At 38.7% G+C, this 19407-nt stretch overlaps 1 protein-coding gene across 1 annotated transcript in view; it reads left to right on the plus strand.

Annotated features, from left to right (window-relative positions):
* The window catches only part of COL21A1 (collagen type XXI alpha 1 chain), a 178250-nt gene that overhangs the window by 49253 nt on the left and 109590 nt on the right, over positions 1 to 19407 (plus strand). The window contains exons 2-3 of the mRNA XM_070418364.1: positions 9439 to 9564; positions 13366 to 13917. Of these exons, the coding sequence (XP_070274465.1) occupies positions 9477 to 9564; positions 13366 to 13917 (640 nt within the window). The 5' untranslated portion in view covers positions 9439 to 9476. The remainder of the gene's footprint in view (positions 1 to 9438; positions 9565 to 13365; positions 13918 to 19407) is intronic.

Consider the following 19407-nt stretch of genomic DNA (forward strand, 5'->3'; position numbering starts at 1 on the left):
CCTCTATAGACTCCTGTTGCAGGGGGCACACTCCCCTGCATTTGCCATGGGCCATGTGGACTCCACACACTGGACTAATGGACTTAATTAATGCTGAACTGGACCCGCTGCAACATGGAAAGGAAGCTCTGGACACTGGCCCTCCTTTTGACTCGACTGGAGCCCCAGCTGCACCTTTTTCAGGACGGGGTTAAGGGCATGAGACTTTACAACCCGAGGAATGTAACTCCACGCAAATAAACCCTTTTACCACATCTCATTCTCCCACTGGGGCTTCTGAAAATGCTTATTTCAGCAGTACCCTAAGGACCTCATGTCCAGTTGTGTCTTGGAAATCTGGCCCACTGATTTCTCCAGTAACAGTTATATCATTCTTTTTCTTCACATAGCCTCACAAACGTTTGATATTGTCAATCTTTTAATTTTAGCCATTTAAGTGCGTGTGAAATGATATTGTGGATTTAACATACTTTTTTCTGATGACTAATGACGAACACCATTTAATATGTTTATTGACCATTTCTATATCTTATGTAATGTGTCTGTTCAAGACTTGTAGCCATTTAAAAAAAATTGGATGGTTTTCCATTTTGTTGATTTGTAAAAGAAAATATATTTATATATATTCTAGATATGAGTCATTTTTATAAGTATTTTATTCTGAATATTGGCTTGTACACTTAATAGTGTCTTTTGAGGAATAGAAATGTTGAAATCTAATATATCCATATTTAAAATTGCTAGTCATTTTGTGTGCTGAGAAAATTTGCTTAATTCCAAGGTTGTGAAGAAATTCTCTTATGTGTTTTTCTAGAAGTTTTAGCTTTTACATTTGGATCTGTGCTTCATCTAATTTTTGTACATGGAATGGGATAAGGTCAAAGTTCATTTTATTCTGTTTACTCTGTTGATCCAACACCATTTATTGAAGACTTTCCTTTTCTATTCAATTACTCTGTCACTGTTATTGAAGATTAATTAACCATGTAAGTGTGGGCTATTTCTGTACTCTATTGTATTCTATTCTATACTAGAGGCCTGGTGCATAAAATTCATGCACTCAGTGGGAGGGTCCCCCAGCCTGGCTTGTGCCCTCTCACAGTGTCGAAGCTCCATGATAGATCACCCCAAAGAGGTAGGCCCCACCCACTCATTTGGGGCTCCTCAATGGATTGCCCCAAAGAGGTAGGCCGGAGCCAGGGGTCCTGCCTCTGCACCGCACGGAGCCGCAGGACCCCCAGCCTCGTCGCACAGAGCCGCGTGACCCGCCTTCGTGCCATGCACGCATTGTTAAGCCCCGGCCCACCCGTGTGCGCCTCGTCACACACACAGCCCCGCCCACCCACACGTGCCTGCTGCACATGCAGTCTCCTGGTGATCACTTGTTATGGCATGAGGGCATCACCGCTTGAGGGTGTCACAACCACATAGGCTTTTATTATATAGGATGCTTATCCTTACACCAATAGCATACTTGATTACTGTACATTTATTGTAAGTCAAAATCATGTAGTGTAAATTATACAACATTGCTCTTTTTAGTTAAGATTGTTCTTTATTCAAGACTAGAGGCCCGTGCATGAATTTGTGTACCAGTGGGGTCACTTAGCCTGGCCTAAACTGGCTCTCCAACATCCCCTGAGGGGTTCCGGATTTCGAGAGAGCACAGGTCAGGCTGAGGGATCCCACCAGTGCACAATTGGGGCCGGGAAGGGATGTGGGAGGTTGGCCAGCCAGGGAGGGACCACAGGAGTGCTCCAAGTATGTCTGGCCTGTCTCACTCATTCCTGATCAGCTGGACCCCAGCAGCAGGCGCTCCTACTGGTTGGAGCATCTGCCCCCTGGTGGTCAGTGCAGGTCGTAGTGACTGGTTGACTGCCTGCTCCCGGTGGTCAGTGCATGTTATAGCAAGCAGCTGAGTGGCCTTAGCATATCATTAGCATATCATGCTTTGATTGGTTGAATGGATGACCAGACAACCGGACACTTAGCATATTAGGCTTTTATTATATAGGACTAGAGGCCCAGTGCACAAAATTCATGCATGGGGGGTGATCCCCTCAGCCCAGCCTGCACCTTCTCCAATCTGGTACCCCTTTGGGGATGTTGGGAAATTGGGCCTACACTGGCAGTCGGACATCCCTCTCACAATCCGGGACCACTGGCTCCTAACTGCTCACCTGCCTAGCTGCCTGATCGCCCCTAACTGCCCCCTTGCTGGCCTGGTCACCCCCAACTGCCCCCCTGCTGGCCTAGTCGCCCCCAACTGCCCCTCCCCTACCAGCCTGGTCGCCCCTCACTGACCCCCCTGCTGGCCCGGTCTCCCCATGCAGCTTACTGCTCGGTTGTTTGGTTGCCCCTCACTAACCCTCCTGCCGGCCTAGTCGCCCCATGAAGCCTGTTTGCTCATCTGTTCGGTTGTGATGATCGCTTAGGCTTTTATATATATGGACTAGAGGCCCAGTGCACAAAAATTTGTGCACTCGGGGGTTGGGAAGGGGGGACCCTCAGCCCGGCCTGTGCCCTCTCGCAGTCTGGGACCCCTCGGGAGATAACGACCTGCTGGCTTAGGCCTGCTCCCAGGTGGCAGAGGGCAGGCCCAATCCCTAGGTGCAGCCCCTGGTCGGGCTCAGAGCAGGGCCGATTGGGGAGTTGGGGTGCCGCCCCATCATGCACAGAGCAGGGCGGATTGGGAGGTTGTGATGCCAACCTCAGTCACGCTCAGGGTAGGGCTGATTGGGGGGTTGGGGCACCGCCCCCTGTCACACTCAAGGCAGGGTCGATGGGGAGGTTGCTGCGCCACCCCCTGTCACGCACAGAGCAGGGCCAATCAGGGGGTTGGGGCGCTGCCCCCTATCACGCACAGAGCAGGGCCCATCAGGGGGGTTGGGGCGCTGCACCCTGTCACACTCAGGGCAGGGCCAATGGGGAGGTTATGGCGCTACCCTGTCACACACAGAGCAGAGCCCGTGGGGGGGGGGAGGGTTGGGGCGCCGCACCCTGTCACACACAGAGCCACAGGGCGATCGGGGGTTTGGGTGCTGCTCCCTGTCACGCTGATCTGGTGCCAGGAGGCCTCGTGGCTCCACTGATCCCGGTGCTGGGAGGCATATTACCCTTTTACTATATAGGATAGAGGCCTGGGGGCCGGCTGGTTTGCCCTGAAGGGTGTCCTGGATCAGGGTGGGGGTCTCCACTGGGGTGCCTGGCCAGCCTGGATGAGGGGATGATGGCTGTTTGCAGCTGGTCACACACCCTTCAGGGTGGGGGTCCCCACTGGAGTGCCTGGCCAGTCTGGGTGAGGGGCTGAGGGCTGCTTTCAGGCTGGCGGTTATTGATTGAAGCTCCCAACCGCTCCTTTTTTTTATTTTATTCTGGGCCAGCTTTAGCTCTGGCTCTAGCTCTGAGGCTGCATATCTGGTTTGTTTCGGTTCTATAATCGAAAAAATGTATAACTTCAGCTCTGAGATCCCGGCCTATATTTGTTAGAATGTTTCAAACTGCCAGCTGAGAGCCTGGCAGCAGCAGGCGGGGAACGTTGGAGTCCTCCTTCACTGAAGCAAGCAAGCCTCATGTTAGCTTCCAGCTGCCTGGCTGCCGGCCACCATCTTGGCTGACAGTTAATTTGCATAAGGATACGCTGATTAGCCAATGGGAAGGGTAGCGGTCGTACGCCAATTACCATGTTTCTCTTTTATTAGTGTAGATTGTTTTCTCATTTAAATTTGTTTTTCTTACTTAAAATCATTTGCATTTTATATAAATTTTAGAATAAGTTTGTCAATTTCTTTAAAAATCTGCTGGGGTTTTGTTGGGATTGTGTTGAATCCATAGGTCCATTAGAAGAGGATGGACATAACCAATACTGAGTCTTTTAATCCATGAATTAGGTCTCTCCATTTTTTTTAATTGACTTCAACAATGTATTGTATGTTCTAGTATAAAGATCTTTCACATTTTTTCATTAGTTTTTTTGCTTGGTTCACATATGATGCTTTTGCTACTATTGAATATATGATATTACATTTGCTACCAATTTTGTTACTGGTATATAGAGTCACTTAAAAAAACAAATTATTAACCTTGTGTTTTGAGAACCTTGGTTAATTCATGTATTTGTTCTCGTAGTGTTTTGGTAGATTTCCAGAAATTTTCTATGTAGATACAGTCATATTTTAGTTTTTTATATTTTTTATTTTTTATTTTGCATATGACACTGGCCAGGACTCCCTGTACATTTTGAATAGAAGTGATGTGAAAGTATATCTTAACTTATTGACTTTTGAGGGGAAGCATTTAGTCTTTCATTATTCAATATTAGCTGTAGATTTTCATAGCTAATTTGATTTTAAAAATAATTATTGATCAGTTTGAAATATTTTAAAGATCCCCTATGATTTTTTATTAAACTATAGTTCACATACAATATTATATTAATTTCAAGTGTACAACATAGTTTTTCAACATTTATATAATGTAATCACCACAAGAAGTCACCATGCAAAGTTATAACAATATTGTCGGGTATATTCCTTGTGCTGTATATTACATCTGCATGTCTTATTTGTTTTATAACTGGAAGTTTGTATCTCTTATTATCCTTCATGTTTTCCATGTATCCTCCTCTCCACTCTTACTCCTGTAAGCATCAGTTTGTTTTCTGTATCCATTAGTTGTTTCTGTGTTATTTATTTTATTCTTTTATATTCCACATATATGTGAAATCATATGGCATTTACCTTTCTTTGTCTGACCTGTTTCACTTAGCATAATACCCTCTAGGTCTATCCATATCACAAATGGCAAGATTTTATTCGTTTTTTATTACTGAGTAATATTCCCTTGGGTATATATGTACACCAAATCTTCTTTATCCACTCATCTATTGATGGACATTTAGGTTGCTTCTATATCTTGGCTATTGTAAATAATGCTGCATTGAACATAGGAGTGCATATACCTTTTTGAATTAGGGTTTTCATTTCTCTGGATATATACCCAGAAGTGGAATTGCTAGGCTGTGTGTGAAAGTTCTATTTTTTATTTTTTGAGGCACCTCCATACTATTTTTCATACTGGCTGCACTGATTTTCAGTCCCAACAACAATGCACAAGGGTTCCCTTTTTGCACATCCATGCAAGTACTTGTCATTTGTTAATAATAGCCATTCTGACAAGTGTGAGGTGATATCTCATTGTGGTTGTGATTTGCATTTCCCTGGTGACTAGTGATGCTGAGCATCTTTTCATATGTCTGTTGGCCATCTGTATGTCTTCTTCGGAGAAATGCCTATTGAAGTTCTCTGCCCATTTTTTAATTGGATTGTTTGTTTTTTTGATGTTGAGCTGTTAATTCTTTATATATTTTGGATATTAACCCCTTATTGGATATAACATTTGCAAATATATTCTCCCACTCAGTAGGTTGTTCTTTTGTTTTATTGATGGTTTCCTTCACTATAAAAAACACACAACTTTTTAGTTTGATGTAATCCTATTTGTTTAGTTTTTACTTTCTTTGCTATTGCCCAGAGAGACATATTCAGAAAAATGCTGCTAAGACCAATGTCAAAGAGTTTATTGCCTGTGTTTTTTTTCTAGGAGTTTCATGATTTTAGGTCTTATATTTAAGTTTTTTTTTGTTTTGTTTTTTAAATATATCTTATTAATTTTTTTTTACAGAGAGGAAGGGAGAGGGATAGAGAGCCAGAAACATCGGTGAGAGAGAAACATTGATCAGCTGCCTCCTGCATGCCCCCAACTGGGTATGTGCCCGCAACCAAGGTACATGCCCTTGACCGGAATCGAACCCGGGACCCTTGAGTCCGCAGGCCGATGCTCTATCCACTGAGCCAAACCAGTTCTGGCTATATTTAAGTTTTTGATCCATTTTGAGTTTATTTTTGTATCTGGTATAAGAATGTCATCCAGATTGACTTTTTTTTGCATGTATCTGTCCAGTTTTCCCAACATCACTTATTAAATATTCTGTCATTTTTAAAACTGTATACTCTTGCCTCCATTATGATAGACTAATTGACCATATGTGTGGATTTATTTTTGGTCTTTCTATTTTGTTCCGTGATCTGTGTCTGTTTTTGTGCCACTACCACACTGTTTTGATTACTAAAGACTCCACCAAAAAACTATTTGAATGAATAAATGAATTCAGTAAAGTTGCAGGATAGAAAATTATTATACAGAAATCTGTTGCATTTCTATATACTATTAAACTATCAGAAAGAGATATTAAGAAAATTCCATTTACAATTACATCAAAAAGAATAAAATACCTAGAAATAAATTTAACCCAGGAAGTGTACGACCTGTACTCTGAAAACTATAAGACATTGATGAAAGAAATTGAAGAAGACACAAATGAATGGAAGGATATACCTTTTTTATGAATTGGAAGGATTAATATTGTTAAAATGTCCATACTACCCAAAACAATCTAAAGATTCAGTGTAATTGCTAATTTTTTACAAAAGCAGAACAAATGATCCTAAAATTGAGATAGAACCACAAAAGACCCTGACTAACCAAAGCAATCTTAACAAAGAAGAACAAAACTGGAGGTATATGCCTGATTTCAAACTACACTTCAAAGTTTTAATAATATTATTTTCTTTTTAATTCATGTATTATTTAGAAGTATATTGCTAGATTTTCAAGTATTCTGAGATAATCTTCATTTTCTTTTCTAATTTAATATAATTTAGGCCAAACAACATAAACTGAGTAATCTGAATTCTTTGGAACTTGAAGCTTGTTATTTACCCACCATATGATCTATTTTGGTGACTATTTTATGTGCATTACAAAATTATGGATATTTTGCTGTTGTTAGGTGGAAAGTTCTTTATGTCCACTAGGTGAAAAGTAGCAGTTTTTCAAATATTCTGTATCATTACTAATTTTTTTTCTAACTCTATAATTACTGTAAACTGATGATATCTCACATTGTAACTTGAGTTTGTCTTTTTCTTTTTTAGCTTAAATTTTGTTTTGCTTCATGTATTCTGAAGCTTTATTATTAGATGTTTACACATTTAAGATTTTTTAGCTTTCTGATCTGTTGCCCATTTTATTACTATGAAATTTCCATCTAAAATTCTGATTATTGTCCCTCTGTATGTAATGTGCCTTTTTTCCTCTGGTAGTTTTAAGAATTTTCTATTTCCAACTGGTTATGATGTTCCTAAGTGTGATTTACTTTACATCTTGATGGCGTTTGATGAACATCTTTGCTCTGATTGCTTGTAATGTTTGTCAATTTGGAAAATGCTGACCATTGTATTTTCAAGTATCTCTTCATTCACTTTCTCCTTTCCATCTCAAAAATGAATTACTTGTATGCTAAATCAAGCTTTCTTGATATTTGCACATAGATTTCAGATGCTCTGTTGCTTTTATCACTGGCTCCCCACACCTCCTTTGGGTTTCATTTGGGATAATATATATTATTGACTTATCCATAAGTTTACTGATCTTTTCCTTATATGTACACAGTTAAGCTCATTGCATGAATTCTTTATTGATATTTTTTTTTATTGTAAGCATTTCAGTTTGTATATTTTTAATCCTCACCTGAGGATATTTTTCCATTGATTTTTAGGGAGAGTGAAAGAGAGAGGGAAAGACAGAGAGAAACATTGGTGTGAGAGAAACACATCAATTGGTTACCTCCTGCACGAGCCCCAATCAGGGCCTGGGCTGGGGAGGAGCCTGTAACCAAGGTATGTGCCTTTGACCAGAATCAAACCCAGAACCCTTTGGTGCACAGGCCGATGCTCTATCCACTGAGCCAAACCATCTAGGGCTCAGTTTGTATATTGAAAAAATAATAATAATGTTTTTATTGATTTTTTTTAGAGAGAGAAAGGGAGAGGGGAGAGAGAGAGAGAGAGCGAGAGAGAGAGAGAGAGAGAGATATCAATGTGAGAGAGAAACATTAATTGATTGCTTTCCCCAAGCACCCTGACCAGGAATGGAAACCACAACCTAGGTATGTGCCCTAACCAGAAATTGAACCACAGCCTTTTGGTGCATGGGATAACTAACGCCAAACCAACTGAGCCACTCCAGCTAGGACAGTTTGTATCTTTTTTATAGTTTCCTATGTTCTTCTAATTTTTCCATATTTTTGCACATTGTTGTTTATCCTAGTTATTAGATATTATAACAAATTTATTATTGCTGTTTTATAAACCCCGTTTAACATATCTGATATTTAGATCATCTCTGGATCTGCTTATACAGAGTGTTTTTCTCCTGATCAGAAATCAAAGACCCTTGGGAGATTTCTTTCAGCTTTTCAGTATGGTTTACAGCTTTTTATTTTTGAGTTCTGTTTTTTCTGTCCTTCCTTGGCTTCCTACTATTCAAGATCTCTCTTTCACTGTAGTGAAAGACTAGGGTGCCTGGATTGACTCCTCTAAGCTCTGTTGTGCCTCTCCCGGCCTTCAGACCAAGGATTTGTATTTGACATGTACCCTGGGTATTTGAACAGGGGAGGATCTCTCTAGGCTGTTTCAACTGCTCTCATCTTTCTTTGTATTACATGTTTACTCCGTGTATTCACTTAAAACTCATGGGGAAGAATTGCTGGGTGGGGCACACTTGTTCTGTGGCTGGGCCCCTCAGGATGCTAATCTGCCTCACCAGCTTTGACTAGTTTCTTCCATGCTGTGGCAAATTCCTCTTCTTGGGGAGGATTCCCTTTCTGCAAGGGACAAAACCAGCTCTGAATCTGTTCCGCCTTAGAAAGGATTAATAACTGTTGGAATTTGGTTAATTTAGGTTTCTTTAAATCCTGTCTTTTCTTCTGGGTTTAAAAATACTGTTGTTTTATAATTTATCTTGCATGTTCTCATTGTTGGGGTGAAAGTCATACAACTTTCCACATTCTAACCACAAGTGAAGTCCTTGGACTAACTTAAAAGATATATTAAAGTCATACAACTGTTTATAAATCAAATAAAATATATCTTAAGGTTTATAATTACAGCCCATTTTTTAAAAATTAAACTTTGTCACTCAGTTTTATCATATTAATATTTTACCACATATCCTTTGAGTGTTTTTAAAATTCAAATCCTTATTTAAAGAAGAATGTTTGCTACCATTGAGATAATAAAAAGAATGTGATAAGGCATTACCGGATATGCTAAAAGGAATTCTAGTAAATATTTTGGGCAAAGCCCAAAGTTTTAGAAAGTTTATAATTTTTCAAGATAATTATGAATTAAGAGGTTTATCATGGTCTTCCTCAGCTCCTATTCATTGTGTGGCTATTTTAGACACACAAATTAATTTTAAGGACAGTAAAAATTAACTGTGTGGCGTCTGGGTATTGCAATTTTAAAATTAAACTTACAATGGCTATGTATTTGTCTTTATTTTAAAAATATATTTAACTTTTCTTTTTTTCCTTAGGAATCTGAAAACCAAAATATTAGAACAAAAACAGAAACATGGCTCACCATATCACATGTCTTTGGATAGTTTTGGTTCTGCTTCTACGGAATTCTGTATTCGCTGAAGATGGAGAAATAAGATCAAGTAAGAACAACCAGCATTGCCCCTTTTTGTTATCAACAAGTTGTAGAAATCAAATAAGAGGAGCTCAAGCAATGGTTTTAAGGATCTTATTCCTAGTGTCTTTGATGCTGTAATTTCCTAAAATGCTATGTTCCACATTAACTGAGAGGAAAAACTTCGAACAGAGGCAATTCTGAGAAAATTCTATGGTAATTGTTTATTCTGTTAACCCATCAGACTTTGGAATAAAAAGTCTGGTGTTGAGTTCAGCCATTCATGAGCTTCTTGATATGAAGATAAAAAAAAATACCTTCATATTAGGATGGATATCAGGACCATCCTATGAGGTTATCTCATAGACATAATGAGGTAATCCATGTAAGTGAGATAATGCATGTAAATGGCTTAGCATAGTGACATCTCAGTGAATGGTGACTATTATTCTGATGGCCTAGAGGAAAGCTTTCATTAGAGAAGGAGGGCTCTATTAATGTAGTTCTGCTACCCAGGCCACCAGTGCAGATACCACACTTCTTTTTAAGAGTTTGCTTATTTTCATATCTTAAAACTTCTAAACATAAAGGCTCTACTGTAAATTAGTTCTGGTTTCTCTAACAGTTAAATCAGGTGGTTTGACAACTTCACTTACCTTGGCTTAAAATTTATTAAAATAACTAGAGGCCTGGTGCACGAAATTGGTGCACGGTTAGAGTCCCTAGGCCTGGCCGGTGATCAGGGCTGATCCGGGCCTTCCAGCTGCCGGCTGGGGCCTCCTTTCCGGTTGCCGGCTGCTGGCTGCCTGCTGGGCCCTTCCTTCTTCCCACGCCGCCCCCTGATGGTCAGTCACGTCATAGCAAGCAATCAAACTCCCGGCATCCCTGTCGAACTCCCGAGGGGACAATTTGCATATTAGGCTTATATATATGTTTGCATAACAGTTTTATAGTTTAATCCACTGAAGTACTCTACTTCGGTAGATATTCTTTTCTCTATCCACTGAAGTACTCTACTTCAGTAGATATTCTTTTCTCTCTCTATTTTTTTTAATAGGGAAAAGAGATTCATAAAATTTAAGAGGCTTACCTAGTATCACATAGCTTGCAAGAGCTGTAACTAGTATTTAAACTATGCTTTTGATCTTCAGTCCTTTTCTTTTCTAAGACATCTCTGATTCATTTCCCTAAGGAAAAGGTGTCTTGGAGTGCTATTTTGTCTGGTGTTTATAAATGGTGATATTTGCTTTTTGTACCCATGGTCTTAGCTAACCTTACAGTTATGAAATGTATACTTTATGGCTCTGGAAAGGGGTAGGAATTGCCAAGAATAACCCTGTAAACGTTTATAACCACAGAATCAAGAGGCACACAAACACTGGCAGGTCCAGACAGTAATGAATCTCATAGTATGTAGGAAGGGCAACACTGAAGAGCTCTGCAAACACAACTTCCTGTCCTTCAAAACCTCAATAAAAGCATAACCTAAGACCAGTGTTCAAAAATAACAGAAGAGCTATTTCCCTTGGTTAGAAAAGTTGCCTCTGGACCAACTTCCACTCTGCTGTCCCTGCCCTGAACTCTGGCAACGGTTGCATGGCAGAGGTTGTTGGATGGTGTCCCTTGTGCCCGTCTGCACTGCACCACCACCTTAGGAGTAACGTCATAATCACACTTGTGTTTTTGAGACAAATCCATATTTTGGCAGATGTTTTTATTTTTAATAACGCCTTGACTGTTAGACATGTTCACCTGATTACAGTGTTTATTGAGCTGGTTACTCTGATGGGTTACATTGAGGTAACTGTTAAATTAAGGACTCTTCATGTGAGCCTTGTCATCATCATCCCAGATATGATATGTAAGTAGGCAAAGATAAGGAAAAGAGAAGAAAGGAGGGAGTGAGGAAGCGGAAAAGAGGACAAGAGAGAGAGAGATTGACTGATAATTTACCGCTAAAGAGATACAAAAATACTAATACTAATTGTCACTAAACAATTCTTAGCCAATACCGTTCTTTGCAATTACATCTTATTTGAAAAGTATACAGAAAATAAATCATCCTTATAACTTTAAATTGGGCCTCAGATCACAACTTAAGAGAGACCATTAATATGAGTAAAAGCACAAGACTTAAAATTTGTTATCATATTACCTCGGTTCATCCCATATTATTCCAATCCATCAAATCCAGGGACATGGGATCCTTATCAGATGGGCCATGAGCAGTAGTATTTTTGCTGCTTTGAATTCAGAAGTTAGAGAAGGAGAAGGCAAATATAGCAGTTCCATCCTGCGAATTCTGTTGGCCATTTCAAACTGTTGGAGTTATCCAAACAAACCGTCTTTTGGCTGTGTCTGCCTCTCATCTCTGGACCTTCGCTCTTGCTGTTCCCTTTGATTAGAATGTCCTCTTCACCTGGCCCAAGCTCTCCTTTCAGACATCAGGTTGCCTGTCGGCTTTCCCATACAACCTTCCCGAACTTTCCACAGTTAGGTTACTACCCTTCCTAAATGTTTTCATAATACTTTGTACTTTCCCTAACCAACCAGTTATCTATCTTACTACACCATGAGCTTTTTTGAGATATCTTATGTATCTTTGAAGATAGTACCTTGCATGATATCAGACACAGAGTAGGTATTCAATATACATACACCAAAAGAATGAGACAGGGTTAGAGGCATGTTGTGTGCTTTGGAAAAGAGAGTGGAGTTTTTTTGTTTTTTTTCTAAAAGTGCTTAGAACTTGTCCAGATATAACTTCCACCAGAGTTAGTTTTTTTCTCCAATAGAACTATAAGATGTGCTGATCACACTGTTTCCTGGTTTCTTGAAACAAGAATTTTTATGGAGAAATAGATTTATAACTTTGAATATAGATTCACTTAGCACAAGCCAATGTTTTGGCTGCATTATTTGCTGAAGATGAGAGATCAGACCTTTAAAAACTCATTTGCATGTAGTGAAAGAGTGATGGCTTAGTTGGCAGAAAGTTGTTGTTTTTTTTTAATTTCTTTCTCCCTATTAATTGGTTTATATATATTGGTAAATATTTCAGGTAGTATTAAATAAAACATATTTCATTGATAACTTAAAGCAATGTTGGTGTATAGCTGAAAACCAGGCATTTATTTATTTTCATTTATTCAATGGGGAAATAGAATAAAATGCTGCTTTATGATAGGTAATACTTGTACAACAAAGAAATATCTAGATATCATGTTCATATACAGCATACATATTTTATTCCTCATTTTAAAGCTCAATCATTCATTTAAAAAATAAAATATGAACCAAAGCAATAGCCCTCATTTACTAAGATTTTTCATGAGCTAAGCAGTGTATCTCAATCTTCACAAAGCTGCTATAGTTACTATGATCTTTAAAAAAATCGGCTTTATTGGGGTATAATTGACATGTAACTTTTAAAATATTTAAAATATTCATTGTAGTGAATTGACATACACATAAATTGGGAAAGAATTCAGTCTATCTGGTTAATTAAAAAATCATGTTTTTAAAACTTTCCACTTTTTGCTTTTTATATAACAAACTAGAGGCCCTGTGCACAAATTCGTGCATGGTTGGGGGTGCAGGGGGTGTCTCTTAGCCTGGCCTGCACCCTCTCCAATCTGGGACTCCTGCCTGCCTGATTGCCCCTAATTGCTCTCCCTGGCCGGCCTGATCACCTCTAACCACCTCTGCCTTGGCCCCTGCCACCGTGGCTTTGTCCGGAAGGATGTCCGAAAGATGTCCGGTCTAATTAGCATATTACCCTTTTATTAGTATAGATGCTCACTGATGACTTTTTTTTTTTTACACTTAGGTTGTCGTACTGCTCCAACAGATTTAGTTTTCATCTTAGATGGTTCTTACAGTGTTGGCCCAGAAAACTTTGAAATAGTGAAAAAGTGGCTTGTCAACATCACAAAAAACTTTGACATAGGACCCAAGTTTATTCAGGTGGGAGTGGTCCAATATAGTGACTACCCTGTACTGGAGATTCCTCTTGGAAGACATGATTCGGGAGAGAATTTGGTGGCAGCAATGGAATCCATACATTACTTAGGAGGAAACACAAGGACAGGGAAGGCCATCCAGTTTGCACTTGATTACCTTTTTGCCAAGTCCCCACGATTTCTGACTAAGATCGCAGTAGTACTTACGGATGGGAAATCCCAAGACGAAGTCAAAGAAGCAGCAGAAGCAGCAAGAGACAATAAAATAACATTATTTGCCATCGGTGTTGGTTCAGAAACAGAAGATGCAGAACTTAGAGCTATTGCCAACAAGCCTTCATCTACGTATGTGTTTTATGTTGAAGACTATATTGTGATATCCAAAATAAGAGAGGTGATGAAGCAGAAACTTTGTGAAGGTAAGCCTTAATATAATTTGGAAACAATTAATAACTGCACTTTCTTACATTTTGGCATAGCTCGTTTATTTACACTCATATAGTTATTTTTAATATCAAGTAATTTATGTTAGAATTGAGGTGAGCAAAAATTTTTTATGGATAAGTTTTATGTTTAGAAACACTTATAAAAATCTACAGTTGGATAATAAAATATTTTGTTATATTTGTTGTTTTACCTTTCAATTGCAACATTTCTGTTGTAGAGATGGTAGAAAATAAAGACACATAAAGAATAAAAATATATATAACTACACATGATCATATCACTCCTGTTAATGAGTTTTTTCTCTTTTTTTATTTTGGCCTTTTTCTTTTTCTCTCTCTCTTTTTCTTTTAGTTCAGATTGTCTGAGAGTTTATTCATGTGCCTAAGTAAGGATAGTATTGTACATATAATTTAATACTCAATTTTCATATTATTACATACTTTATTGTTGTGTGTATAATTTGCATACTATTAACATGTTACCAATCTCCTAAGATTATTTATTTAATAATCTCTCTATTTTTATATATTTAGTTCATTTCTACGTTTTTCTATTATAAAAACAGGGAATATTCTTGAACATAATTCTGAATGAGAATCTTTCATTATTTTTTTCAAAGAAAGATCACATTACTAACTTTTTTTATTGATTTTAGAGAGGAAGGGACAGGGATATAGACACCTACATCAGTGATGAGAGAGAATCATTGATCAGCTGCCTTCTGCATGCCCCCTACTGTACTATGATCTCCTGGTTCATAGGCTGACACTCAACCACTGTGCCACACTGGCGGGGCAAATTACTAATATTTTTAAAGCTCTGGAAAAATGTTATAAATTGTACTTGAGAGACAAATGAAACTTCCATCAGCAGTGAGAGAACCTTTGGAAATATAGTGCTTACCAGTTTATTTATTACTAGAGGCCCGGTGCACAAAAATTTGTGCACTCGGGGCAGGGGGTCCCTCAGCCCGGCCCATGCCCTCTTGCAGTCTGGGACCCCTCAGGGGATGACCACCTGCTGGCTTAGGCCTGCTCCCCGGGGGAATTGGGCCTAAGCTGGCAATCAGACATCTCTCTGGCAGCCCGGCAGCCCTCGGGGGATGTCCACTTGCCAGCAGGGAACAGACCTAAGCTGCAGTTGGACATCCTTAGGGCTGCTGAGGAGGCAGGAGAGGCTCCCACCACCACCGCTGTACTGACAGCCATCAGCCTGGCTTGTGGCTGAGCCGAGCTCCCCCATGTGGGAGTGCACTGACCACCAGAGGGCAGCTCCTGCATTGAGCGTCTGCCCCTGGTGGTCAGTGTGTGTCATAGTGACCAGTCATTCCCAGTCTTTCTGCTGTTAGGGTCAGTTTGCTTATTACCCTTTTACTATATAGGATAGAGGCCTGGTGCACGGGTGGGGGCCAGCTGGTTTGCTCTGAAGGGTGTCCCGGATCAGGGTGGGAGGTCCCCTTGGGTGCCTGGCCAGCCTGGGTGAGGAGCTGATGGCTGTTTCCAGCTGGTCACACCCCATTCAGGGTGCGGGTCCCCACTGGGGTGCCTGGCCAGCCTGAATGAGGGGCTGAGGGCCGTTTTCAGGCTGGCTGGCGACTGAAGCTTCCAGCCTCTCCTTTTATTTTATTTTATTTTTTTATTCTGGGATTTATTTACCTTCTATAATTGAAACTTTGTTGCCATCACTGGAGCTGAGAGCTGGCTCCTACTTGCTCCAGTTCTGTGGCCACGGCCTGCTGAAAGCAGGTATCTGGGGTTTGTTTAGCTTCTATAATTGAAACTTTGTTGCTTTCGGAGCTCAGAGCCAGGCCATGGCAGGTGGGTAACCTTGGCTTCCTCCATCACTGGAGCAAGCAAGCCTCCTGCTGGCTTCAGCTGCATGGCTGCCAGCCGCCATCTTGGTTGGGTTAATTTGCATATCACACTGATTAGCCAGTGGGAGGTGTAGCGAAGGTATGGTCAATTACCATGTTTGTCTATTATTAGATAGGATGTATATGTCATACCATAAAATCTAACTTCATGATGACTCCATGGTATGAGAAAATTCCAGTTTCTGGTAAACATTTACTTATGATCAGATTATTTGGGGGGAGGTAATTTGTTCAAATCTTTTATTTTTAACATTAATGGCATTTAATATATCATATACCTAGAAAAATAATATTCATGTAAAATCGAAAGACTTTTTAATCCAGTTTACTATCAGAAATTCCAAAACTTGATTAGTTCACATTTCAAAATGATTGTGGCTTAGAAAAAAATTAATTCCTCTATTTTAAAAAGTATCTGTTTGGGGGATATAGTAAATGAAAACATTTTAAAGTTTTTTAAATTACTTAAAAAAATAAGCATATTCTTTAAATGAACTTTTAAAAAGGTACTATAACAAGTGTAAATAGTCATCACAGTTATTCTCTTTATGAATCTCTAACAGTAAGACTGTGTTGACTTTTGTCATCTTGAACAGGCTGGGATTTAGATTTTTAATGTATTGTCAAAATACAATATTTGGTTTTGAAGGTAGATATATTTCATTATTAAAATAGACTTCATGGTGAGACATCACTTACCATTGATTTTCATCCTAAAACACAAATTTGATTAAATATGTCTGCTCAATATTTGCTTCATAGTTTTGTTTTCTGTTGATATATATTTTGGAAAATGCATTTTATTTTAAAAATTCTAATTACCCATGAAAGAGTAACTGTGCTTAAAAGGAGTATAATTTTTCTTTAGCTAAAATGTACAATCTGTAAAAAACAAAAACAAAAATTGAAATCTTGCCAAATATTTTTTCATCCACACTCAAAAAAAGAATGTAGATAATGTCCATGTCTATTCAGTTCACATATATGCTGTACAGTAGCTATCTTATAAAGTATAGTCTTTGAAATCATGCTTATGGAATATATGGCCTTTTTGTACTTGACTTTTTATACTATATTAGATTGTGATAATTGACTAAATTATCATTGTTATATTGCAGCAGCCTCACATCATGTAATTTACATTTGAATTACTTGACAATTCCATATTTTGACAAATAATTAACTTCTACTTTGAGGTTCTCAGCATGTACAATTACCATTTTCTAATGCTGTTTGCTTTTATGCTCTACTGTGGTTGATCCACAGTGAACAAAATATTATTTATATCACTAGAGGCCCAATGCACAAAAATCGTGCAAGAGTAGGCCCTCGCAGCCCTGGCTGCCTCATGGCCCTGCGGCCCTGCCCCCCGCCCACTGGTCCTTCTGGAAGATTGTCTGGAAGGTTGTTCTGTGGTTCGGTCTAATTAGCATATTAGCTCTTTATTATATAAGATTGTTCCCATATGGATTATTTCATCTTCCCTGACCTATTATTTCCCTTGAGGTGTATTCTGCACTGCATTCCTTTTTTCAGGTCCACTTTTTGTTGATGAGCAATGGTTTCTATATTGTCTCAGAGTCTAACATTTTTTTCTTTTGTTTTCTATTATTTTTCTTATTTTTTTAAATTCTAAATTACAGTTTACATTCAATATTATGAATGTAAAGTACCATGCTGTACTTTACAATCCCATGATTATTCTGTAACTACCAATTTATACTTCTTAATCCCTTCACCTTTTTCACCCAGTCCCTCTTCCCCCTCCCATCTAGAAACCATCAGTCTGTTCTCTCTCTGAGTCTCTTTCAGTTTTGTTCATTTATTTTGTTCTTTAGATTCCACATAATTGAAATCATACCATATTTATCTTTCTCTGACTGACTTATTTCACTTAGTATAATACCCTCTAGGTCCATCCATGCTATTGCAAAAGGCAAAATTCCATTCTTGTTTATGACTGAGTAATATTTCATTGAATATTTGTACCGAAACTTTTTAAAAATTTTATCTTTATTGTTGAAAGTATTACAGATATCTCCTTTGCTTGTTTTTTCCCCCCATTGACCCCCTCCAACCTGTACCCACCCCTCTCAGGCCTTCGCCACTCTATTGTCTGTGTCCATGGGTTATGCATATATCCATATAACTTCTCTGGCAATCTCTCCCCACCTCCTCCCCGCCCCTCTTTCCTCTGAAATTCATCAGTCTATTCCATGCTTCTATGTCTCTGGATCTATTTTATTCATCAGTTTATTATGCTCATTAGATTTCACATATGAGTGACATCAAAATCTTTTTTATCCACTCATCTATTGATGGGCACTTGGGCTGCTTCATATCTTGGTTATTGTAAATAATACTACAACGAACACAGGGATGCATCTATTCTTTCGAATTAGTGTTTTGGGTTTCTTCGAGTATACAGGGTGTCCCCCAAAATGTATACACACTTTAATAACTGATAGCTCAATTTTGAAAATGAAATATATTTTAACAAACACTGCCTTTATAATTATTCAAAGTGTGTAAAACATTTTTTGGGACACCCTGTATAATCAGAAGTGAAATCACTGGGATCTGAGGCAGTACCATTTTTAATATTTTTGAGGAAACTACATACTTTTTCCCATAGTGGCTGCACCAATCTGCATTCCCACCAACAGTGCACAAGGGTTCCCTCTTCTTTACATTTTCACCAACACTTGTTGTTTGTTGATTTACTGATAGCCATTCTGACAGGTGTGAGATGATATCTCATTATTATTTTATTTATATTTCTCTGATTATTAGTGTTGTGGAGCATCTTGTTTTCTATTTGTTTATTTTTGTAAAAAACACAATGTGAGACATACCATCTTAAAGTATTTTAAGTATACAGGACAATACTGCTAACTACATGTACAGTGTTGTGCTGTAGGTAGTAGACCTTTTTCATGATACATGGCTGAAACTCAATGCCCGTTGAATAGCAAGTCCCCCATTTCCAACTCCCCACAACAGACAGCCACTATTCAACTTTCTGTTTCTATGAGTTTGACTACTTTAGATAGTTCATAAAGGTAGAATTGTGCAGTATTTGTCCTTCTGTGACTGGTCATTGGGATTTTGATAGGGACTGCATTGAATCTGTAGATCACTTTGTGTGATATTGGACATTTAAAACATATTAAGTTTTTAAGTTCATGAGCATGACATGTCTTTCCATTTGTTTTAATTTCTCTCAGCAAGTTTTTAATATTTAAGTCTTTTGTCTCTTTGGTTAAGTTTATTTCTTAGTATTTTATTATTTTGATGCCCCAGCTAGCACTTCCAATCTTTGTTGAATAGAAGTGGCAAGAGTGGGTATTCTTATCTTGTTCCTGATCTTAGAGAAAGAGCTTTCAGTTTCTCACCATTGAATATGTTGGTTAGCTGTGTCTTTTCATATATGGCCTTATTATGTGGAGGTAAATTATTTCTATACTTATTTTGGTGAGTGTTTTTATCATGAAAGGATGTTGAATTTTGAGAAGTCCATTTTCTGCATCTATTAAGACAGTTATGTAATGTTTATGCTTTATTCTGTTAATGTGGTATATCATATTAA

The sequence above is a fragment of the Myotis yumanensis genome, unplaced genomic scaffold, assembly GCF_028538775.1.
Source record: "Myotis yumanensis isolate MYYU_CA2020_CCGP unplaced genomic scaffold, mMyoYum1.0.hap1 SCAF_6, whole genome shotgun sequence".
Taxonomy (NCBI): domain Eukaryota; kingdom Metazoa; phylum Chordata; class Mammalia; order Chiroptera; family Vespertilionidae; genus Myotis; species Myotis yumanensis.